The sequence below is a fragment of the Diabrotica undecimpunctata genome, chromosome 4 (assembly GCF_040954645.1).
Source record: "Diabrotica undecimpunctata isolate CICGRU chromosome 4, icDiaUnde3, whole genome shotgun sequence".
Classification (NCBI taxonomy): Eukaryota; Metazoa; Arthropoda; class Insecta; order Coleoptera; family Chrysomelidae; genus Diabrotica; species Diabrotica undecimpunctata.
Genome location: NC_092806.1, coordinates 80,397,761 through 80,424,879, shown reverse-complemented (window position 1 = coordinate 80,424,879; position 27,119 = coordinate 80,397,761). Strand labels below are relative to the sequence as shown.

Sequence of the window (27,119 nt, the reverse complement as noted above, 5' to 3'; positions counted from 1 at the left end):
TTTTCTGTTTTATTGTATTTTATTGGTTAAATCCTATCATTTGAGGGGCTGTACGTCGCGACTGGACCAATTTTAGCGAAGATACAATAGGTAGTTGCAATATATCATCACCCGTTACTTTTAACCAAACATGATGCCAGAATGATTTGTGGATGAAAAAAAATATATACATATTCTTAAATTTACCATTTCGTTGTGGGTAATATTATATTCAACAGCGATGCCAAATTTCTGATGCTAAAATGATTGATAATGAAAGTGGGATATACATTTTCGTGTATATAATGGCAGCGAGTAAACGGTAAAACCCTGAACTAAATATATATAATATTTTCACTGTACCATCATTTTAGACTCAAACATTTTCTGGAATAAACTTGTATAACTCAGTAAGGGATAAAAAGAGAAAGCGGATATTTTAAAATACCAACACGGTATCAACACTCTAATCAATGAGATGGTTAAAATTTTTGTAACAAGTACAGGAAAAAAGTTATTAAGATCTTGTAAAGTAGCGTCGATATACAGGTGCTACTTTGCAAGACGATGCTAAATTGATGGTAAAAGCATAATGTATCGATGCGAAAATGATAGTAGGATATATATATATATATTATATATATATATATATATATATATATATATATATATATATATATATATATATATATATATATATCCTTTATATATACATATATTTATTTTAAAAATTAAATCTTTAATTCTTTTGAAGGTTTGTTCCCATCAACGTCTCCATCGAGCTCAGGAGACCGATGAGAACCGTCAAGCTAGATTGGCCCGAGAGGCACAAATGTAAAAAAAGAGCGATCGCAACGAGAGATACCCGAACAGCGACCAGAACGACAACAGCAATAATTTGCTTCCCAAAGAAATATACGCAACCAAAGGGTGCGTGTTGCAAAATAGCTTGCAGTAAGATGCATAAGCAATGCTGGATGATGAAGACGCAGTCACTGAGCATTCGTGTGGAACAATGGATGTTCGCCGCCAATTTTGTACAGCCAAACACGTCATCGCAGAACGGCTAACGGATGGAAAATTCACCATGTGTTGCCAGAAGGGAAAAGTTATAGTTCCCTGCAATCACTATCCGGCGCTTTTTGTAAACCTAATGACAGGAAATCATATCGTGAGTAAACGATTCATGGTAAATATAACGAGCATCAATAGTTCTTTCGCTTTTGCGTCTATGGGAGCAAACCTAGCTACTTCTGGTTACGGACCGTACTGCTTCCGAATCCATGGTCAGATTTACTATTTGACAGGGACGCTTCATCCAGATGACGGCCAGAATCGGAGGTTTGCTCAGCTCTATATCTTAGATCTATCTGAAGCAATTGCAGAGCGACTTCGAATGGTCAACAATCAAAATTGTGCTACCTGTCAACTACTTTGAGCAAAACGACGGCTTTGCCAAGGCCTACAAAATGTTCCGAGATGTAGAACGAGAAGCACAAAAGGAAGCTGCTCCTAATGGCAGAGAAGTTCCATAAATTGTCCTGGCCATCAAAGAAAATCGGAATCATGATTTCAGGTGATACGATAATCCAAGAATTTGTGAAGTTGCGGTTGTTTTTGAGAACGACAATGGAGAGCCACCCTACAACCGAGATATCCATCCATCTCAGACCGATGCTGCGATGCTACGTCTTCTCTGTCCTTTTTTATGGTGTTGAATCGTGGACCTTGAACGAAGATATGTGCAGAAAACTGGAAGCATTTGAGATGTGGCTATATCGGAGAATGCTTAAGATCCCGTTGACTGACCGAGTCACAAATGAGGAGGTCCTCAGAAGAATGAATAAGAACCGAGAGGTACTGACCACCATCAAATCCCGAAAATTACAGTTCTTTGGACATATTATGCGAAATGAATCCAGATATGCTGTCCTTCAAGCCATCCTGCAAGGAAAAATATTTGAAAAACGAGGGCCAGGAAGAAGAAAATCTTGGTTAAAGAACCTCAGAATCTGGTTCAATACAACATCTGTGCAGCTTTTCCGCGCTGCAGCAGATAAGATAAAGATTGCCATGATGATCGCCAACATTCGTAACGGATAGGAACATTAAGAAGAAAATCTTAGACCGAATCCTAATGATCCTTTAGCTCCAATAACTCAAAGGATCAATATCCTGAACAAAAACCTGGACGCCTTGGTGTATCCGATTTTTTATCCTAACGGAGAGATTAGATGGAGCGAAGACATACAACGAGTTGGGGAAGCACGACCACATCGAATCAATACTAAAATATTACTGCTATATCCTTTCTGTCAGGGATAGTTTAAATCCGCTGCTTAATGGAGGACACAGCAGTTTTTGGTCGATGCCTACGTCCGAATAGAAGCAAATCGCCTAAATTATGTGCGACTAAACCAAAGTGCGTTGCGAGTGGAGGATTACAACGTCATGCAGCAGCTAGCAGGTAACGAAGCTCAGGGTGGAGCAGTGATTGGACGGACCGTCATATTACCCTCTTCCTTTGAAGGAAGCCCCCGGAATATGCAGCAGGGGTTTTAAGATGCCATCGCCATTGTTACGAAATTCGGAAAACCTGACCTCTTTATCACCATGACCTGTAACCCAAAGTGGAAGGAAATAGTGGAGTCTAAGGAAACCTGGCAGAAAGTAAGGGGAACCACTAGCCCCTACGTGTCCGACACCATTTGAATGTGGCGTGTTACATAAATTAACATGGGGCTCCACCCTCCCCGTAATAACTGTGTTCCGGTACGTACACCCGTCCGTTATCCCCCCGAGGTGGAAAGGTGAACGCAGGTCGAGGTTCGACCTCGCACGTTTGACAGGTCGCCGCTGAGGAGCTCTCCTCTGCCACTCTTAAGTCTCTCAGGTAGGTACGTGCCGTAACCCCACGCCCTTAATGGAGAAAGGGTGTATCAGGGACGTGGCACGTTCAACTCTCCTTGGTTTTGTGGAATGAGAGTAGAGTGGTCCCACGAGAGGCTCGTCTCGGATACTAGCTAGGAGTGTAGACCGGTGTCCATAACGTCGAAGAGCCCTGCAAAGCTTGATTGCAGACCTGCATAATGGACTTTTTGGGACGGTTGTAGCCATCGTTTACGTTATTGAGTTCCAAAAGCATGGACTCCACCATGCCCACATCCTGCTTATCCTGGATGCTGGAGCATGGAGGATTCTGGCATTTCCCATGCATCATTAGTCCCATGCAATCATTAGATTGGCAGTCCACTTGCCTAATACCCATCCTATTTATTTTAATGAAGGGGAAGATCTGCAAAGTCGGCTTGCTAGAACATCAACACTAATAGCATGGTTCATGTTAACTGCAGATTCAGAACAAGCTGAAGCCCGAAATTTATTTTATGGGGAGATTCCCGAACACTACGTGTTCAAACAAGGAAGATGGTTCAAGCGTCAACGTGGAGGACACAGGGTGATTGGACATGTGTATACCGTTAGTCCATCTGAGGAGGAACGCTACTTCTTGAGACTTCTTCTTTTAAACGTTAAGAACGCCAAAATTCAAGATTTGAGGACGGTGAATGGAGTGGAACACGACACCTCTAAAAATGCTGCAGTTGCACTTGGACTGCTCTTGGTCGACAGGATGTGGCGATCCACTATAGAAGACGCCGTTTTATTTGCAATGCCAGCCAAGCTTCGCGATTCATTCGCCTAAATTTGCGTTTTTGGTACACCAACAAATCTCCGAGAGCTGTTCAATGAAGTGGCAAAACTTATTTGTAGGAGATCTTGATGCATCAACTACGTGGAGAAGATTTAGTTGTTTTGTCAGCGGCTACCACTGGAATTGCTGCCAACCTGTTGAAAGGAGGAAGGATAATGCATCCTTTGTATGGTGTACCAATTCCAATTCACTAAACGTCTGTTTCTAGAATCAAAATAACATCCGATATAGCAGATTTACTGCGAAGTGCAATATTGCTAGTTACAGATGAATGTACAATGACTTCTAAGCACGCTCTCCACGTTCCAAGATGACATTCAAGACAAGAATAAATTTCCGTTTGGTGGTAATTTTTTGTTTTAGGTGGTGACTTTCGACAATGCCTTCCAGTTCTTCCTCACGCAACGCAAACCGCCATTGTTGAAATCGCACTGAAGAATTCTCAACATTGGAATAACTTTACACGTCTTCCCTTAGTGAGTAACATGACGATGTCGACTACAGCAATTGGTTGCTTCAACTTGGGAACGGAACACTTAGAAATGAATAAAACTTAAGAGACGACATCATTGAAATACCCCCTGACAGTCGCGGCTTGAGAGACAAGGTCGGCAAGGTATTTTTTGTCTCCTCAGATAGGTATACCGTCTAATAAAGACTTCAATCATCATAGGAGATTTTTTGCTGTCTTGTTTTTTGTTTTCTGTTTTTGTTTTTTCCTATAAATTTAGAACCTAAACATGTTTATAAATTAACTCTAGTCTACGTTGTTTGGAAGTAGCAAAATGGGTTATAACGTCATCGTAAAATTTATTAGAGTTTTGGAGAGATTTTAAGTTTTTTTTCTATTGACATTTGAGACAAGCTTGACATTCTCTCTTGTTTCATGGTATTTCGACAATACGTTTTGATTCTTTTGAGGCAAGAGAAATCTCGTTCATTTGAGGCAGACGTTGGTGGTAATGAGAGAATTAATGACAATAATTTATTAATTTCGGTAACAGTTTGTTGTAATGAATTACAGTATATAAAATTATACATATCTTGTAACTTATCCCATCTTCCGAAAATATTTGGATCAGCATATAAAACTTTTAATTCATTTTCTAATTTTATTTTATTAAAGAATGATGGATAATTTTTAATTAACCTGTCTAATAAATATCTTGGAAATTCTTTGGCGTAACTTTTAAATTTTGAATCGTCAAAGAGGTCAAAGATTTGCAAATCTTCAAAATTCGAAAAACGAGTATCTATTTGCATAATAATAGTATCCAAAATTTCAAAATATACTTGTTTTTCGAGATCTGTTTCTGTGTCATGCCTTTGTCTTTTTTTTTGGGGGTTCTGAAATATCAAGCGAGTCCAAAACGTCACTGCGTATATACTGGAAATTACTATCATTACGAAAATCTCTGAGATTTTGCACCAGTCTTGTTATTCTATTTTTGGAATGAATAATGTCAGTTAACTTATTGTGAACAACATTGAATATCAAATCGGTTTGGGTAAACACTTTCTTAAAAATATGTTAAAAGAGTAATCATTTAATAAAGTTTTCAAGCCGATTGCTTCACGGATCGAGATATCATCACTTTCAAAATCGTCACATTCAATAATAAAATCAAAAACTTCCAAAAGCTGTTCACGAAAATCTGCTACAGTGAAAACTAACCGAGATTTAAAATTCGCGTCTGACAAACTGTTGGCATTTTTTTCGAAACAAACCGTTCTAAAACATCAGTCCGTTTAGGCGAGCTTGAGAAAAATGAAGCAAATCCGCTTAAACTGGCAAAAAAAAGACGACATTCTTTAATTTTTTTACATGTATCCTGCAAAACTACATTCATTCTATGCGCATGGCAGTGAGTAAATAAAGCTTGCGGTGCAATAGTTTTAACTTTTGCCTGGAGACCATTTAATTCACCAGACATCACGGCAGCGCCGTCATAAGTTTGCCCTACCAATTTATTTTTGATATCAAAAAATTTTAATCTGTCCTTTAAAACACCAAAAATATATTCTGCCTTATGGGTTTTACTCACGTCTGTAAAACCTGAAAATCTCTCATAGATATTACCACAATTGATAATTGTGAATGACATGCTATGTCGATAGTTTCATCTACAAGCTTCTAGTGAAAAGCAAATGGTTTCCTGAATCTCAGATTCAATAACGTTACTCAAAATGTAACTAATTGATTCTATTAATTCATTTTGGATTGTTTTACATAGACCGCTAAATGTCTTCGAGTCAGAAAGTAAATTAGAAAATTCCAAACAGTATTTCTTAAACATTTTTATTAGTTCTCTATAATTACCTTGATTTAACGAATGCTCCGATTCATCGTGTCCCCTAAAAGATAATTCCTGACAACTTAAAAAAATTACAATATCAATTAAACGACGTAAAACTGCGTGATTATTTTTTACAATTTCGTTATGTTTAATAACATTTTCACGTTGGGCATTATCTACTGAAACATAGATATTTTGTTTTCCAAATAAATCCAATTTAATCTGGCTGTAAGTATGATCTTTCGAAATATCATGTTATGTAAAGCCCTAAATAATTCCTTTAAATTATCGTAACCAGATTCACACTACGGATTTTGATATTTGCCCCTATTTGTCGAAAATAAAATGCAAGGCCAACAGAAAAGTTTGTTTTTTATTTCACTCCCGGTAAGCCATGAGTACTTGCTGTACCAATTATCTGAAAATGATCTATTACTTCCCTTACCCGCACTAATATTTACAAGCCGGGACATTTTAGGCAAAGGACGCCCCTTATTTTTAATAACAATTTGTTCTTCGTATGGAATAGATGAAAACCCATTATGCAAAATATAATTTACAATATCAGACTTATCAATACTTAACAGTTTCTCCCATGGCTTGCATTTTTTAGGTTAATTTACCTGAATTTGTTTACACTTTAATTAAAAAAAAAACTTCTAATATGTCAAAAACCCTTTAATCTTTAACTATTTACGGCAGACGTAACGTATCACAGTATTACTTTAGAAAATAAAAATTAATCACAGAAAGAAAGGCTAGTTCGTGCACTGAATATCACTTCACTTTACTACTTACGTTCTTATATGAAATAACATTTCATCCCGCGCTGGCAATGTACAGTTTGCGACCAATCACCAATCCCAATGAAGCATCGGCAAATTTAAATTTGCCGTACTTGGTAATTAAGTTCATATGGAAAGAAATGTATATTTGGTTGCTAATCAACTAATATTCCGTTGATTTTTACAAGTAAATCGTCAAGGTTGGGATCGGCTTGCCGAACACTCAAAACGTGCCTTTTTAAGAATTCACTGGCGGATGGATGTCTCCGATATCGGATCATCAATTTGAAAAGTGTCTACGCAGGGATCACTTAACGCTCAGATTGGACGAATTCTTTTAAAAACCATGAATAAAATTTAGTCTGGTCGAATTCTTTTAAAAATCATGAATAAAAGTTAGTCTTTATTATCTCACAGATATTTTTTTATTTCTCAAAAACAAATGACATCAACTGATTACCTGCCACAATTAATTATTGAAATACTGATTAAAAAAACTATAATATCTATCAACGGACCTTTGCTTTCGTTATCATCGGTACATGAACGAGTAGCGGACGCTTTGAAAATCAGTCTTCGCACAGTGACAAGAATAAAGAGTGAATACAAGACAGGGGCAGCTCTTACTACACCAGGAGAGTCACGTAATGTACAAAAAAAAGACTAATGATGTCAGCGATACTATAAAAGGAGAGATTAGAAATGTACTGTATGGCATGAAAGCAAAAGGAGAGCACGTTACAATTAAAGTTCTAAATACACAATTAAGAAACAAGCATCTCTATTACGGTTCTGATACAAGTTTGTGGCGTCTTATGAAAAATTGTGGGTTTTCATACAAACTAGAAAATAGTAGACGAGTGCTATGTGAGAAACCATGTATTGTTTCCAAACGACTGTATTTTTTGAGGCATTATATGAGAAATTTTTTAAGTCCAAGCCCACTTCAGTTCGTTTTTTAGATGAAACATGGATATTCTGAAAAGGGGCATATAAACGTACTTGGCAAGATGACTGTGTGAAAAGCATCAGAAAAGGACACGAAAATACAGGTAAACGCTTTGTTGTTTTACATGCCTCAAGTAGGCAAAGATTTGTTAAAGATGCTAGATTACTGTTTTCTACGAAATCGAAGAGTGCAGACTATCATGATTCTATGGATAAAGAGTCTTTTAAAAAGTGGGTCTCCGAAAAGCTGATACCAATGTTGGAGGAACCATCTCTAATTATTATGGATAATGCCTCATACCATAGCTCTTTAATAGAAAAGTTACCGAATGTCAGTTGGAAAAAATCGGACTTACAAGAATGGTTACGAGCGAAAAAAATAATTTTTGACGACGATTCGGGCAAGACAGAGCTATTGAGTCTTTGTCGCCAGAATAAACCACAAAATACCAGGTACGTTATGGACGACCTACTCCAAGGACATGGGCATCAGATTTTGAGATTGCCTCCATATCACTGTCAATATAATCCGATTGAGTTGGTCTGGGGCATTTCTAAACAATACTATGATCGTCATATTGGAGAACATGGACGTGGAGATGAAACAGTGAAAAAAGTTTGGGGCGCTGCATTAGCTGAGGCAACACCTGCAGTGTGGGCGAGTTGTGTTAACCATACTGAAAAATTAATTCAGGACGACTGGGCAAAAATGGTCACATATTCACTGATTAGCTAATTAATCAAGGTCAGTACGTTGTAACAGTTCAGAATTCGCTACAGTGCTTAAAACTTAAAAAATCATTTTTTAATTAAAGTGGGTTAAATAATTAACACTTTTTTGGGTATATTTCAAAATCCTTTTAAAATGTACTTTTCGTTATATCCTGTCCTATTGTACTGCAAGCTAGAAAAATACTTCTTCGCAATTTATACGTATATTCCGTTATTAGAAATTTAATGAAAAATAATTTATAATTTTCTTTTATAACTATTATTTCGTTTGACATGCTACATTTTGCTCCGCCACTGGAGGAGGTAAACGAATCGAGCTTAGACAAGGAAAGACAGATGAAACAACTTATTGCAAGTGTTTTTACACGCACACGCCAAGAACGATGAAAACGATTATACCACTAGTGTATTAGGTCACTCAGATGGGTTATGGTGAGTATTGTGACTATTACAAGATTATTCGGTGGACGCTGCGCTGTCCACCGAATAATCAGGCTCTTGTGCTCAGGTGTGCGAGGCTCACTGAACGTCGCACATACATATATTTCAAAGATTTAGGCGGCCAAAATTATATTTGGTGTAATTTTGGTTATATGTTCAATTAAATTAAAGGAAAAGTCATGAATGTGTTGCTTGTGTGAGTCCATTTCAAAAGGTAAAAGAAATAATATTATTTCTTTTACCTTTTAAAGGAAAAGTATATATTTTTTACAACAAACAATTATGTGTCACGTTATAAAAAACAGTAATCGTTACAACACACAAAAGAATGAAAACTCAAAATTAACAATAAAAAAAATATATTAATAATCATTATCTTGCGGTTCAGAGGTCTCCATTGACTCTCTGTTTGAGTTAGCAGGTAATAAAAGTGCAATCGTTTCAGATAGAAATGCCTTGCGTGAAGGTTTTTTTATTTGTCTCAAGCAACTAATGAAAGAATCTGAACTTAACAAAAGCCTATAATATACATCTAAGTTACACTCTTCCCTAGAAAACTTTCTAGCAAAATTTAACCAGTATGATCGGAAATGCTTGTTCCGGGCCTCTGCAGCTTCTTCTGATAACTGTCCTATTGGAAGTAGCGAATTTTTTATGATTTGGCTTCCATGTATCAATAGCTTGCGCATGGTTGGCGTCATTGGATGCCAACCGTAAAGTTCCACGTACAATTTTGCTGTTTCGTACGCACACATATCATATTTTTAAGCATCTACTTTGTGGCCACTTGAAACAGTTTCTAAAATTACCTTGAATCTGTAAATCATATCAAAGCTAATACCTGTAATGTCTGAAGCCAATTCGGGATTTTCAAAAAATCTGCGGCTTGTGTTGCCAAAGTTGGCTTTTTGCAAGTTGGCATGTGAACGAGTAGTCCGGTTTCATTCCGAAACCTCTCCTGAATTTCCGACTTCTTTTGGCCTTCTAATGCCTTTTCTTCTTCACTTTTTTTCCCTGTATTTTTTTACAGGTAGTTTATACGCGAGGCGTATAATACTTTCAAAAATACCGATACAAATCATTAAAGTTCTTTGAGGTAGCTCCACAAATGTAGCACTGGGATGTTGACCTTGTGTCTGTGACTGCGTTGCACACCTTACCATCAATCATACTCATTTTGAGTTGGTGCTCGAACGAAAACTCATCTTCATTTAACGTAACAATAGTATAGTTCAGTTGCTTAATAGACTCCTGCACATATTTTATCTCTTCTTTAGTTACATCCGTTGTTTTTTTTTATAAATCTAAATCGAATTGGCCGGCAAAACTTTGACGAAGAAAGGGTTGAATTTTACCATATAATTTTACTACCGTTTTTTCCACAAACAATGAGCAAAGGTACAAAGGAACTCATAAAAATTTTGGCATCTGAATCAGTATCATTATTGAAACTTTGTTTAAATTTTGATTGTTGAGCACCATCACAACCCCATTTGCAAATTATCATTAAAGACTCCCTCTCTTGCTCGTTAAGTCGAATTAGCACATCTTCTAGGTATTTTGATAATCGTGTCACGGTTAGATCCATTAGACAGGTTACTCTCTGCGCAGGTAGATGTAATTTTTAGAGATTCTTTTGGCGGATAGCACTCTTGTTTAGCTTTCAAAAGAACATCATAGCAAGGGAAATTTTTTGGATTTGTTGCTCTTATTATCTCATACTGCCGTCTCGATAGATCAGCTTCAACTAACATCTTGAGTGCTTGCAGAGGCGTCAATGGAGGTAGCTCATCCTTGTCGCAAACTTTACTGTACGCTTTTCTATATTTACTGGCCCGTGTTGGTGAGTTCGTAATGTCATTAAGCAATTTTGAGGCAGTCCTGTGTCCTGTTGTCTGCAACACATATTTAGCAGCGTGGACAATAGCTTCATTACCTACGGAGGCCCTTATTTCTTCCGTTTTCCTTCGTTTACTACGCTCACTTAATTCTCCAAAAGACTTGGGTGGTCGACCTTGAGTGAAAGCTGTTTCAGTGTGAATCCCGAATGTTCCCTCTAACCACAATTGGTTTTTTTTTTCAGGAAAACATCTAGGTGTTTATTTGCTTTTGTCCATCGTTACTTAATTTGTGATTTTATATTAGAATATCTTTGCTTGAAGACATCTTTAGCCTCTTGATTGTGCCCATAACGCATTAGGAGAAAATTCTCATAATAGTCAAGTTTTTCATTTAATGTTGGTAAAATTTGACTTTGTAGTTGACCAAATATGTATTGACGAGTCACTACTTTAGTACCCGATGCAGTAGGTACACCTGAACCAAATGAAAAACGAGTTTAATACAAAAAAACGCAAACTCAATATTTTGCTATATTTGACATAGAGCATTTCAAAGGGGCTTAGCTCAAAAAAGCGCGGCTGTTTTTTATAGAATTACTAGTTACATATGTCAAGTATATATTATAACAAAAATTATGACGGATGGATTAAGAAGTACTTTAAAACAGTTGTTGAATATAAATTGATGTAAAAAAATACATTATGAACAAGGTGATGTTTGTCGTGTTAAAAATTAATAATAGATATGAACTGAGTTATTTTGTTTTCGAAAACAATAGTTCTTACCTGTATTATTGCAATCCATCACAATTTAATCAAAACAATTAGGTTGAAATGAATAATGCGCTTAAGAAATTTATAAGTTTAGGAGAGCGTCGAAAACTAACACGTAAACACTCGTTCACTGTCAAATTCGAATGACAGGAGGCCAACTCCTGCGCTTAGGTCGCTGGTAGTGGGGATGTTATATTGTAGCTGGAACTGTTGACTCACCGGACCGGTTGATAGCTTACCGTTATTTCTACTTTTTTAAAATGACTTTTGGCCGCCTAAATATCTAAAATCTATGTATGTGCGTCGTCTTTATTTCGTCGCAAGCGTTCGACAATTCCTCCATGAAAGGGTCCTTAAAGACCTGACCATCTCGGGAATTTTTCAGGCCTTCCCGAAATTCTGGACAATCCATACGTCCTCTATTGTGTTCTGCATTACACAGAATATACCAGTGTTTTCCCTGACACTCTTTTACGCAGTTATTTTTTTCCCACAGCAATAGCACATATCGCCGCGGTCTGGTCTTGTGCAACTTGCTGTTTCATGGCTATAGGTCCAGCACTTACTGCATCTAATAACTTACAGACGTTTTTCTACCTGGCATCTATTACCACTCTGATATACCCTCTACCGAGGATAACTTCCTCCAGTCTCACAGGAACTACCAGTGTAGTTGCCAGGTGTCTCCTCGTAGCGGTCTTAAATCACTTCTTTTATTGGTGTCCTCCCATTTGCCCAAGATGACTTGTTCACTGAACGCCTCTTATTTTTTCTTGTTTAGTGGCGCTCGCTGACATGACCCTAATGTGTAGGGTAACCTACTTTCCTTCGTCCCCTAAGTGGAAGGCCTTCAACTCATTCTCCTTTTTATTTGGCGCGCCCTTAATATTGTTTAAGGCAGCTGATCCGTTTCTAGAGTGATTAGAAGCCTACCATATTTGGTACTCCTCATCGAGCTGACGGATTCTGTGGCCCCGGCAACGGCCGTTTATACCATTTGCAAAATCTGGTTGTAATCTCCATCCTTTTTGGAGACTATCATACCATAAGTGATATATAACACCACTTTACCTCCCAGACCGGGAGGTTTGGGGTTCCGGGTATCTGCCCTGTACAATCTTTGGATACTGTTATTTGTGTGTATTGGTGACCTCCACCATCAATCTGGTGAGGTCTTGTAATAATTTTTGGTATGTCTCCAATCCTTCCATAATAGAAAATTATTCACAAGACACTTTTTATTTATATATTTCATTTGACTGTCTACTCATTCTTCCTTTTTATCCCCGTAATGTAATTTTTAAATGTAGGTTTGGAAGGCAATTTATCATCTTCCTTCCCTCGCCACAACTCTCGTCTTCGTTATTAGTTTTTTGTGTTTTCAAAATTCATATAAATCTCACGTGAAGCTAGGGAAATACGGTCCATTCTCACAGAGCCCCGCATGTGGGAATAAGGCTTTTTACTATAGGGTTCCGCCCGTTTTCCCCAAGGAAACTTTTCGGAACCACGTTTGTAGCATGAATTTTTCCCTTAAATATCGAATATTTAAACAAAGTTCTGAACACTGAGTGTCCAGAAAATTATCAACATTATAAAGACACCAATAATAACGAAGAGAAGAAAAACTATAAAATAACAAAGATGGTTGAAGACTTCTACAAAACCTTGTAGAGATCACAAAGTCAGACTAATGAACTGACAAAAGAGAATATCAAAAGAAAAATAAAAACGTGGAATCAAAGGTACTTCCAAATATAGAGATTCAAAAACAAATAAACTCCAGGACACGACGGTATACTTACCGAGCTTTTAAAAACAAGCAAGAGAATAACAATCCCAACACTAACAGAGCTATTTAATAGATGTCTCCATAATAGCAAAGTCCCTAAAATCTGGAACGAGAGTGTAGTAACACTCCTTCATAAAAAAGGAGGCACATGTGACCTACAGAATTATAGACCTATATCGTTGCTAAGTGAAGTGTACAAACTGTTTATGAGAATTATTAACAACCAGCTGACTTCCGCAAAGAATCATCATCATCATCATGCAACCTCTTCTGTCCACTGCTGGACATAGGTCTCTCCCATTTTTCGCCACTCTTCACGGTTCTGTGCTTCTTGTTGCCATTTCTTGGATATTCGTCTAATGTCGTCCATCCAGCGTGTTGGTGGTCGTCCTCTGCTGCGTTTGTCTTCTCGTGGGCGCCAGTCAATTAGTTTCTGGTCCATCTTGTGTCTTTCAGTCTCGCTATGTGACCTGCCCAATTCCATTTCAGCTTGGCTATACGTTCGACGACATCACTGATACCTGTTCTTTTCCTTAAGTCTTGATTCCTTATTTTGTCTTTTTTTGTCACGCCGAGAATTGATCTTTCCATGCGCCTTTGTGCCACTCGCATTTTTAGTGCTGTTGTTTTTGTGAGCGTGAGAGTTTCTGCTCCTATGTCATAATAGGAAGAACGCATTGGTCAAATGTCTTCCGTTTCATAGCTTCCATTTCCGCAAAGAATATAATACATCAAACCATTTGCTGACAATGAAAAATTGATAAAGAAGGCAAATAAATACCAACTACCCATATTTATTGCCCCACTTTTATCCTTAATTTTATTTGTAATGTTACTCTGTGTTCAATCACAAATTAGTCCATTAATTTGTAATCTCAGTATAATTGTAAAACATATCGATTAGTAGCTTAATTACAGTTTGTTCAACTTCCTGAATATAGCCAGAGAGCACCAGAGAACCTGAATAGCAGTCCTTGAGTCTACTGTTCCAGCTGTTGGGAGGTGAAGAAGCTAGCGGCATCCAGAGATCCAGCTCCCTAGTTCCAGTTACAGTTGTAGGGAGGGAGGGGGGGGGGGGCAGTGTTTTCTAGTTCCACTTAGTGCCACATAAGTGAAAATCGTTTTTGAATATTTATTCTCATTTGGAGCAGATTTTTTTTTGATAAATTAAAAAAGATTATTAAAGAAACATATGCTTAAAATTTGTTTTCAATTCTTTCTCGAAATATTTATCCTTTTATGTCTATTTAAAACAGGAATATTTAATTAAATTTAAACTAACTAAATTTAATTAAATATTACTGTTTTCTAATTTTGTCAAATCTAATATTTTAATTTTGATATTAATTATTTGATAATTTGAGTCTTATATTTGATTTTCTATAAATAATATCTTCCTGGCATATTTAATAAATCAACAGTTATTTTTATAAACATTCTTATAAACATCATAATTTCTACATATTTCCTACTTGCATGTTTTTTTTTAATGAAATAAAGTTACGTTTTTGGTTACAAGTGATAATTACATTTAAAAATGTACTATTACTGTGGTCATCAAGTTGCAGGCCAGTTTGTTGAGGTAGGTTGTATCTTGCTGAGATAAAAATACTCAATTAAATTTAGGTCAAGTTTATACATACGTATAGAAATGCAAAATTTATACGCGCAACAAGAGAAACTATGTCGGCCAAGACATACCTAGTTAAATGTTTAACCAATGTTAAAAATATAACAAAGAAAAAAGACAAAAGACTATTTAAACATAAGGTTAAAAACACTTGACAAATTGTATAGCGACTTTGAAGAGCAAAACACTGAAATTGAAGAAAAGGGTTCAAAAGATGATAAATATTTTACATCTAAATATTACGAGCAAGTACAAAAGAAATACGAGGAAAGAAAAAAGACGTATGGCTTGAAAAAATGTTACAATAGGTTTAACACTAATTAAACAGGTGAGAGGTCACGATGGTAAACCCGGACAACCGTATTTTTTCAAAGTTTGAACAATGAATGACATTAAACATTTCCATGGTTACATGTATGAATCTAAATCTAAAATACACCCGGACAATCTCATACTGAACTGTTGCACAGGAAATAAACCGAAGAGAGGAAAATCCAATCATGCTCAAGACTCGATCCAATACAATGTTCGTTTGAAAAATGAAAAACTGATACGAGTATGCAAAAGTGCATTTCTAGGCATCACTAATTTTAGTGCAAACCGAGTGCAAAGAATACTTAGAAATTTTATAACAAATGGAGAGCTTCCGAAAGAACGAACAGGAGGGGACCGAGTAGGTCGCAAGAACGATTAAAAACGTAAATATATAAAAGACTTTATAGAATCTTTAACATGTGTAGAATCTTTAACATGCATATAATCTCACTATTGTAATAGCAATACTAGTGTGCGCGTCTATTTACCATGCGAGTTAAAAATTTTAAAAAGCTTTATATTCACTATCAACAGCGAGTTCCTGACAACATGTTAGAATTAGTTATTTTAGAAAATTCTTGAATGCAAATTACAATCTTGCGTTTGGAACTCCAATTATAGATTGCTGTTCAACGTCTGCTGAAAAAATGCATAGGTTGACTACAGAGAATCGTGTTCATTTATTAAAGGCAAAAGCGTTCTTCCATCTCTTGAAACATTTACAACCAAACACAGTGTCATTTTCCTTTAACTGTCAGAAAAATTTGACTACAGAGAATCGCTTTCATTTATTGAAGGCATAAGCGTTCTTCCGTCTCTTGAAACACCCAAAACTAAACACGGTGTCATTTTCCTTTGACTGTCAGAAAAATTTGGCCCTGCCTCGATTACCAGATCAAGCTGCACATTTCAGTAAGCAAATAAGTTACAACAACTTTACTATAGTGTCTGGAACGTCTAACACTAAGTTAACACCTGCAAACGTAAACGCGTATTTATAGACAGAAATTGATACTCAAAAAATGCGAACACAATAGCTCGGTAGTTACGTAAGCTTTCTGACATAAAAATTAGCTTGTTCGCTGATGAGTGCAGCAGACAAAAGAAGAACACAACTATGATGACAATGTTAGCCTGGTTTCTTAAAGAATCTCCAGAACGTATTAAAAATATTGAGCTCACATTTCCAATTGTAGGGCACTCTTTTATTCCCCCAGATAGGGTTTTCGGCTTAATATTGAAATGTAAATGTGTCAAGTGCCGTACGATAAATAAATAAAATGCAGACAAATGCAAAAAAGAGAGGTAAACTGGAAAAACTCACCCACAAGAATTGGAGGATACTTTGCAAAGAGAAATAAAGATTACTCAAGAATTATACTATGCAGTAGAGATAAAAACACTAAAGAGTGGAAAACCACTTAACGGGAAGTGTAAACTATTAATCTTACTACCCTATGTGGATAACCATTGCATATTGCGGGCAACAGGGAGACTTAAAACATGATGAAAAACATCCCTTAATAACACTCAATAATACCCAACAAAAGCAAATTAAGTAAACTAATAATACAACATTGCCATACAAAAACGTTGCATGGAGGCCTACAACAAACTGCACTACATAAAGAGAAGATTTTGGATCATGCACGGGAAAAGAGCAGTGTGAGAAGAAACAAAAACTTGTCTCAAATGTAAAAGATACAAGACTGAAACGGCTCGACAATTAATGGGAAGTTTGCTGATAACGAGAGTAAACCAAGCTCATCCATTTGCAAAGACTGGTGTAGACTACGCCGGGCCAATCAAAATAAGAGCAAGCAAAGATAGAGAGTATAAGAGCTATAAAAGAGGACAGTGCAGCCACATATACAGTGACATGGAAAAAGCTTTGTATGAGTAGCAAACCTGTTATTCCTAGATAATGAGAAGATGAAGGTATCATTAACAGACACCTTAACAATATTACAAACGCATTGGCACTTTATACGTGAAAGCGCTGTGAAAATTATGAAATATATTAAAAGAGAGTAATTGGGGATAGTGCCTTAACATATGAAGAGCTAAACACAGTGATACCTCAAAGAGAGGCATCATGAGCTCCCGACATTTATGCCTTGATAGTGAAGATACAGAGAACAGAATAATAATAACCCCAGGACACTTCCTAATTGGGAGAGAACTAATTTCAGAAACTAGGGAGGAAGAGTTGAACACATATACGAATATGCCACAAAGGTGGAGGCAGTTAGAAAAAGTAAAAAGAGATTTTTGAAACAGTTGACATGATTACTTGTCAAATCTACAACAGCGATAGAAATGGCAAAAAACCGTCTAAACCTGGAAAAAGAAGAAGTGGTGATAATAAAGCAGGACGATACTTCGCCGGGGAAACGGCTACTAGCGAAGATAATCGAAACACATCCCGTAGCCGAATTTTTGACAAGAGTCGTAACAGTTCAAAAGGCAAACGGAAAGTAACTACTCGTCCTATACAAAAGTTGATACCAATAGTATGAGAGCCCACCTTTCGAAAGACAAATAGAGTCGTAGTATGTGGAAAAAAATGTATGTTTTGTCTACTAATTTTAGTATTTTTGAAACCGTCAAACGCAGACTTATACAAGATTTATGCCCCATCCCCGGATTATATTCAGAGCATCTTAGCGATGTATACATAGATCGAGGGATATTTAGAATAAAAACTCATCTAGAAAAGAAAATAATTTTAGATGATGAACGAACGATAGATTCAATGGTAGAATCTCTGGAAGATATATGTAAGGCTAGCAATATAATAAATTATGAATCACTATTGAGTCAGCTTAAAGAAGAACAAGAACGGGCAAAAATGATAAGTAGAGCATTGGATCTGGAAGTTAAAAGAAGGGCAAAAAGGGGACTTCTAGGAACAGTCCTCACATCACTATTTGGAGTAAATGATGAAGAATACAGGGACATCGATTCCTTGGACGAAAATCAGACGGAAATAAAAAAATCAAATCAATAGAAGATGATGTTAGAAACGATAGCTTCCATTAATTCTACAGAAGAAAGTATAAATGGACATTTAAATAGGTTCCGAGAAGCACTGATAAAAGGAACCAATGAAATGTCCAAAGGCCTAAGTGATGTCTCATATAGAGCTGACACATTAGAAAATGAGTACATACGACTGAAGGTGGAAGTTATATATAGGCCTTTGACCGCGCAATGGAACATGAAAGAGAATATACGAACACATACGAGAAAATATTAAATCTTCATTAAAATCATGGGCACTTCATAGATATTATAAAACCCGGACAAGTTTCTTTCACAAGGAGTAAATATAAGAAGGCATCCAATAATAGATACAGTTGTACAAAATGAAGGAGACATCGTCATTATTGGCTATTTCCTAATAATTGATAACACTAGATACAACCTACTGAGAGTCACAACTCTTTTATTGAGGGCTATGATGTATCATTTATGTGAAATAATTACATGGTGTAAACTCCGATTTTAACACATTTATGTAAAAATTTCCAAATCGGTATGATATTATAAGAACTACGTATAACGGATTGCCTATCTTGATATGTAATTTATCTATATGTAAATGTAATTTTTAAGCTGCCTAAAATTACGTCCGTTTTCGCTCTTCGTTAGGTTATGTTATTGTATGTAATTTGTGGAAACAATTTACTATTTTTTTATAATTATAATAAAATGAACTAATGGCTTCAATTAAAAAGAAGACAACCAGGAAATAATTGGAAGTGATGTTAGACTTCATAAAAATAAATAGTGCTTACTGGCAAAATAGTCAAGGAAGGCTAAGAAAGTAGCCCAATTGTGAGATGAATTTGCTATCATGGTAAATACAGTAGATGGTGGCCCTAAAAAAACAGCAGAATGATGAAGACATGTAAGAAAATTAATTTCTGTTACTATCAAATTTAATAAATGCTAAATTTTTAGGTGTTCAATGAGTGGAAGATTTTGCAACTCATTTCAAAGATTCATCTTGGGGAGCCCCAGATTATAAATACATTTAATTTTAAAGGTAAAGATTAATGATTGATGTATTATGTTTATTATGGTGTATAATATTTTTCAGAAGGAAAAGGAAATCAACCTGTGAAAATTAAAAAGGCAATAGTTTTATTTAATATTCTATAAACATATCCTTTATAAAATTATATCTCAATTATGGAATAAACTGAACATAAACATTTTTATTTAACAATTTTATAACTCAAAATTTTTTAGCCGCTTTGTAATATGTTTCAGATTTTTTGTTTTGTCTTGATCTTTGTGTTATTCTTTTTGATTTTGTAACTAATTGTAACATAAATACCTACATATCATTATGGCATATACTAATTATAAACACTTTTATTTAACAATTTGTTTTTATTTTACAACACGATGTTTGCAGCAATAATACTTCTTCATATTCTCTAACGGTTATGAGCACATTTGGACCATTTTGTAATATATTTTAGTTTGTTTTACCATTATCATTAGTCAACATCAATGCATCACAAGAATATATGTTTCCAGCTTTAACAGGGCTGTAATGTAAAACCCTGTGCTTGTGCAAATAATTCTTTGGGACAATCCTCCATTCACCCCTGTGTCTACCAACTCTTCTCTAGATTCTAACTCCAATAGATTTTAAATCATCCTCTAAATTGTCTTGATACCTAAGTCTTGGGTCTTCTTCTGGTTTATTGTCCCATCAGCCCTCTTCTGTTAAAAACCTTTCTGACTGTTGCACCTACCTCTTGCCTGATGAAATGCTCTATCCATGTAAGGTATGCTACCTTAATTAATTTTATGTCAGGTTCCACAAAGGTTCTATACAACCCAAAGTTGTAATGCCTGTGCCACAAACCTTGTTCTTTGTAGTAGTATATTTTAGGTGTATTTGTAGGTTTACTTTGTGGTATATTTTAGGTTTGTTTTAGTTTTTGAAATTGTATTCTTTACTTGTATGTTTTAATTTTCCAAGGGTTTTAACAAATTTTGGACTAATTTGTAATATATTTTAAATTTGTTTGTTTTTAACTTTTTGCAATTAATCGTAACATACAGGTTTTATGTTTTTAAACAATTTTATAACACAAAGTTTATATATATATATATATATATATATATATATATATATATATATATATATATATATATATATATATATATATATATATATATATATATATATATTGATTATATCTCATATAATCATATAATTATAAAATAAACTGAGGATAAACATTTTTATTTAAATATTTTATAACATAACATTTGCAGCGATAACACTTCTTTATATTCTCTAAGGGTTTTCAAAACATTTGAGCCAGGTTGTAATATATTTTTTATTTTGTTAGTGTTGTGTCATTTTTGTAATTAATTGTAACATACATGATTTATGTTTTTGTTTTTAACAATATATAAACATTTTTAATTTAATATGTTATAATACAGTTTGCAGCAATATAATATCTTCGTATTATCTAAACATTTTAGAACATTTTGAGCCACGTAGTAATATGTTTTAGATTGTTTGTTTTGAGCTTTTTGTAATTAATTGAAATATTAATAATTTATATCACTAAACTATACTAGATTATAAAACTCTATCATATATATTATAGAATGATGAAATATCACTAAATTGTAAAATTATATTACTATATTTGATTATAAAACTATATCACTATTTATCATTGTGAAATAAATAAATTATGAAAATATTAATAAGTTTTTGTTTCACTACACAAAGTTTGCAGCAATAACACTTCTTATTCTCTGTGCTTCCAACACCCAACCATTTGTTTTGATTTGCCTCCTTTGGAATCATTTCTATGAGAACTACAGCCTGTACTTCATCTTTTTCGCCATTTTGGCACCAAGTGTTCCACTATCCCTGCATTTATTTCTGTTAATACTTTACTAAATGTACTTTGTTTCATTGAAAATAACAGGTTGTTAGCAGAACATTTTTGATAACTTCCATTTCCTACAAAATTAAGTAGGAAGAGAACCTTTAATTCTATTGCAATTTAGTTAAAGCAGAGCTGGTAATCTATTTCAAATGGGTTACTGGTGTCCCGTAACTGACGTTGCTCTACATTTACATAATTTCTTTCTGCCACATCATTCAATTATTCATTGAGTAATAACAAATTTACAAAATCCATTTTTTCAAAAACAAACAAGAAGCCAAAAGTTAGGTTAATTTGAATTATCTGACAAATCTTCAGGATATAACAGATCCGAAAATAACGTTTTATGTAATTTTCTGCTGTGGCTTGGCCATTTTACGCATAGCAACGCAGGGCATGATACATCATACCGTTTTTACACATTATGTTTTGAGAACTGTAATCTAATGTAGGTTTTCTGAATTTTACACTAGTATGTAATTATTTACGTAAATGATACATCATAGCCCCCATTGTCTGTGACAAGAGGCGTTGTTCGCTCGTTATTGGTCCCAATGGATCTACTTGCAGTAATTATAATAATTTACACTATTTTGAAGTGACATATGAAGATAAAGAAAGGTGTATAGAATTAAACAAAGGAGAGTTGGCATGTTCACCTATGACAATCATTAATATAGATCAATCCAGCCAAACTGTATCTTAAATGAATTGTATGATAGAACTCCCAACACCACCTGCAATATAGTAGAGTACATGATAAAGGAAGCCAGTTGGTTGAAAATGAGCCCACTGAACCTCTGGCTAGTCATTCCACCATACGCTATAAATTTAGCTATAATGTGTGATGGTTCTCGATCTGAACATATAATATAACATTACTCATACCCAGTAATATATTGGAAACAGCAATTGGAAGTTACTTAAAGACTCCTGTCAGCCACATTGAAGAGCTTATGCAGAGGCCAATAATAAAACAGATCATCAAATATAGTACTTGAGGCAGAGCAGTTGAACCAAGACATATGAAAACACATGTGGAAAACCATTGTCAACCATCAGTGGATTCCTCATTTAACCACAGTCCCACCTAGATCAGTTTCACTTATTTTCTTATTTAACTTGTATAACTAACTAATATAGATTTGAATTAGATAGTATAACTGAATCATAAATTCTAAATATTTAAGTTATAGGTAGCACTGCTCAGGTGGGATAATTCAAAAACCGAGTAAATTATTATTATGATGTGATGAAGTGTTGATTATTTTAAACTATTAATATTACTTTATATTTAATGTATTTAGACATTTTCTATTGCCTGGTTGTCTGGTTCTTATAGAGTGAAAAATATGTTCAATCATAAATTAGTCCATTAATTTGCAATCTCACATTAATCTTAATTTCCTGAATTTTTATAGTTTCACAGTGTATACTTGTGAAACATATATATTAGTAGCTTAATTACAGTTTGTTCAACTTCCTGCAAAGTATAGATTGCCTAATAGGTATGTGAGGAAATGCTTGCAATCATTTCCTCGGTTCAAATTATTATATTTGTCAGCTTTCAAAAGTCAAAGGTTTTTGTTCTATGCAGAGGAAAACAAACTTATTTGGTGAATTGTAGCATTTTAGTGAGATTATAAATATAGCAGTCGGGACGCAGTCTATTATGAATTTTTACCTCGACAACAACTATAGTGTAAAAATTCAGTAACTGTCAATAAAACTATATTTTACTCCACGACTTTTTAACATTTTATTTTATCATCATCGATCGAGAAGAATCTGACACAGGGAATTAGAAACAATTCGAAATTATAATTACATATGAATTGTCCAATATGTTCTGATCTAAACTGAAATGTTCCGAAAAACATGATAAACATAAGCTTAAATTGTAAATGCCTTTTTTTCATGTAACTACATTGTTGCTGAATATATCAAATAACACTATAAAAAATATACAGACAGAATAATAAAAAATGTTAAATATAAATAGTGTTTGAATTGGATTGAGCACCTACAGTTGCAGCAACTACGTATTATAGCCTACAAAATATGAGGATACAATACTTGTCAATAAAGGGGTACCTTGCAATAGAAGAAACTGCAATAACTTACAGACAAACAACTGAAAACCTGACTGATTTTTTTTAACAGAAATTTTATTTGAGAGATTTATTCAAGATTTGCTACATATTATTAAATCAAACTTTACATTTATTCACTTTATTTGTTCTTAAGAAACTATTGCAATAATTTTAAAGAAATACTGATTCTTAAATTTCCTACACCATACAGTAAATAAAAATAGTTATTGAAACTGTAAAATACATACTTTTTACTTTGATTTTAACCCTGCAGTCGTAACACACTGTCTCTTAGGATGTGCCTTCAAATAAATTAAGTTAATTCTTTTACCAAAAGAATGTGTAAGCTGCTCATCATAATAACTTCCTAACTTGAGTCAACCTTTCAGCATGTAATGTGTTCAGTTGCTGACAAGTCTTTACCTGTGCAATATCAGCTACTGTTTTCGAAACCTGGTCTCTCACACTATGGCTACTACTCACGCCTAATATTTTTAAGTTTAGAGGTAAGTTTTTTTTATAACATAAAAACATGCTGTCAGGGAATTTTAATGTCTCGAGAAATACAAGAAGGTGGTCAATTGTACTTTTTTACACTCTCAGGAATTAATAACTATGTTATTTATAATTTCAAAATTAAAGAAGATAATCTCCTACCTCAGAGAGCTTTCCTATATACACTTGTCAATCAACTGACACATGCACATATACTTGGAGGGTCAGCTGATATTCACTTGCCTAAGAGAATGGGGGGGGGGGGGGAATTGAAAGAACTGACTGGTGCCTCAGAGCCCAATTTAAAACATGAACTAAAGAAAACAGGAGCTACAGGTTGTATAATGTGTATGTGACTGGAAGAAAAATCGAAAAACTAGATTCGATTGTAGCAAGTATACAGTATCTTTGTGCCTTAAACACGAGATAACACACAAAGTGCATACAAAACACAGATCAAATGACCTAGTTTTATTTTTTGTTTAATTTTTGTCCAATTATACATTATTGACATGTTTAAAACCAATCATTTTAATTTTTGAATAATAATTCATGTTATTTAAGGTGTTTCACATATTATAATGTATACTTAATAAATAGGTATTTTAAAAAAGAAAAAAAAATATTTTTTTTTCTCCAAATAAAAGGCTAAAACATAAACACAGTTTGAGAGATAGTGGTCACAACTGGTGTAACTTTTTTCACATCCCAACTGCAGGGTTAAGAATAAGGCACCTCAAAAAGTCAAATTTAACTTTCTAATCATTAAATAAAAGTGATAATTGTGAAATTAAATTAAGACTACAAGTATAATGTTGATGTATTATAATTAAGTGATCATCTCTATGGGTACCTACCCTGATGCTTCTGGTGGAAACCTGACAATAACTTTACCCATTTCTGCAAAAGGCAAATCAACAAATTTTCCCTCCTGATTTCTATTACCGACATTGTTATTTTTTTCATGATTAAGATGCTTTTCTGCTTGTGTCAAATTAGCTGCTACATCTTGGGGTAAGTCATTTAAAATGTTCATAACAGCTTCTTGTGCATGTATAAAGTCATACCAACGAACAATATTACCTGGTGCTGATTTAGATTTGATTAAATTACTCCATTGTTTATTTCCTGAAATAATGAGTTTTTTACTTACATGAAAACAAATAAATTGGGTGTGTATATTAGGTTGTATAACATCAGTAAATGTTTTTTTGCAAGTGTTCAGATACACATATCCCTTGGTCATTTACATTTAATGTACTATTGATAAATTTTCAGGTTTTATATTTTCATCACATTTTCAGCAATACTTAATTTGGATCTTGTTTAATGAGTAGTTTACGTAACACTGAATATTTTCAGTACACTAAATGCTGAGTACCTAAGATTATCATACTAAAAATGTCTAATAACTACAAAATTAAAATAATATATTTAAAGACTTTTACAATGCTTTGTAAATTTCCAGTTTCATTTTTTCTTATTTCATCAAAATATTTGTTTTCTTACTCTAGTGCTTACTTTTTCCTAGATATTTTGCTTATTGTACTTAGTAATTAAAGAGCAATAAAGATATAAAAAAATAATGAATATATTATTTTTCTTTTGCCAATGAAAGCAGTCTGCTACAGTAAGTTTATTTGAGCTATTAATAGCCAGAGGTAGGATTTTGGAAACAAAGTCTAAAGAATATTGCGGTGAAGGTAGCTACAAACAATGCATAACACAACAAGATTCGTGTTTGGTGGTGTGGAATTTTACATTATAAATGAAACATATGCAATTAATAGCAATAAGATATATATAAAAATTAATAGTTTAGAATTACCACAAAAGAAAAAGTAAATAGTTTTAAAACAGTAGATAGTAAAATTTCAGTATAAATAGTAAAGTTAAAAAGATAAATCTGTATATCTTGTGAAAAGTCTAAGTAATCCCTGGGATATGATAACAGTGCTATCCAAACTCATAACCAGTAATGACAGACAGACATCAGATCAGACATTTTAAATAATACACTTCTACTTATTTCTTAGGGGTTGCAGAGGCTGTATTGTATTTCTTAGGGATAACAGAATTTTTGAGCCTATTCCCCATTCCTCATAACCATATGTTTGATTGATTTAAAGTACATTTGTAATTAAAAACTTCAACATTTTCATCACTATGTCATTTTAAGGTCATAATAACTTAAATTATGAGTGCTCAAAATATGCATCTTGATAAGTACTTACTATATAAGCTACCAAATACAACAAAATCAGCAGCAGTAATTCTTTTACCAACCAAATAAGTAACTGAACTTAAAACCTTATTTAATGTTTCTAAAACACCAGTAATTTCGCTTTTATAATTAAGTGCTCCAAGGGAAAGCATTAACCAGTTATCTACTTCTGTTTTTTCAAGAGCTGAATGTCCATACAACTGGGGATAAAATGATCTGGCAATAGTTCTCACTACATCATTGCTATTTTTGCAATTCGTATTTTCGACAACTGTGTCCGAACCCCATGAAATTTCCAAGGGGACGTTTTTAACTAATTTTACATATTCAGCAAGAAATAAGCCTCCTAAAAAAAGCATGTTAATAAATTATTAAAGTAATAGCCTTAAACTCACCTAAAGGGGGGCTAGATTTATTAACACTTATTTTCATTGTTTTCATTTCCTGTTGAAAGGAATTTTAAATGGTTCCAAAATTGTGCAATCACTTAAAGCTGTTCAAGTTAAAACGAAAAACTAAAAAGCAGAAGCAGAGTAATAGTTGGTAATAGCACGGGCAGTGGGAGGTGGGCCAAAGACCAAAGACCATTTACACCAATAGACGTTTCACGCAGATGACCAAGGTCAAATATAAAATTGTATTACCGATATCCATCAATAGATGTCGCGATAATGAGGTATTTTCAAAGAACAGTAACAATCACGGTAACAATTGTTCTATGGTATCTGTTTGATGACAGAGTCGAAATGTTTGTTAGTGTTCTATGACTTATGTTTATGTTACCCGGTTTAACAGTTTACGTTTGTTTACGTTCTCCATTTTATATTGTTTTTTAATCTAATTTGGTGTTTATTCTTCCTTATATCCGTATTATTCTTATTTATAGTTTGTATTTTTAGTGTTAATTAGTTATTTAGTGCGTTAATTAGTTGTTTAGTGTGTATATTTGAGACTATTATTTAACCAATTATTTTTATTGTCGATCAACTTGTTGGAGGTAAGTTAATAAAACGATTGGTTCTTGGATTGTATTTATCCTAATTAAAAATCTTCTATAGGCGTCAACAAAAAACCATGCCATTCTTGGTGAACTGTTGTGTACCACAATGTGGCACTCCTGATTCT

General features: G+C 34.3%; 1 protein-coding gene across 2 annotated transcripts in view; it reads right to left on the bottom strand.

The window, feature by feature from the left end:
- Positions 1-26,587, bottom strand: part of GluProRS (Glutamyl-prolyl-tRNA synthetase) — a 432,648-nt gene extending 406,061 nt beyond the window's left edge. For both annotated transcript variants that reach the window (XM_072529836.1, XM_072529837.1), the window contains exons 1-3: positions 26,390-26,587; positions 26,005-26,340; positions 24,628-24,898 (exon numbers count right to left, since the gene is read on the bottom strand). In XM_072529836.1, coding sequence (XP_072385937.1) covers positions 24,628-24,898; positions 26,005-26,340; positions 26,390-26,435 — 653 coding nt within the window. In that variant the 5' untranslated portion in view covers positions 26,436-26,587. The remainder of the gene's footprint in view (positions 1-24,627; positions 24,899-26,004; positions 26,341-26,389) is intronic.
- Positions 26,588-27,119: the final 532 nt, after the last annotated feature.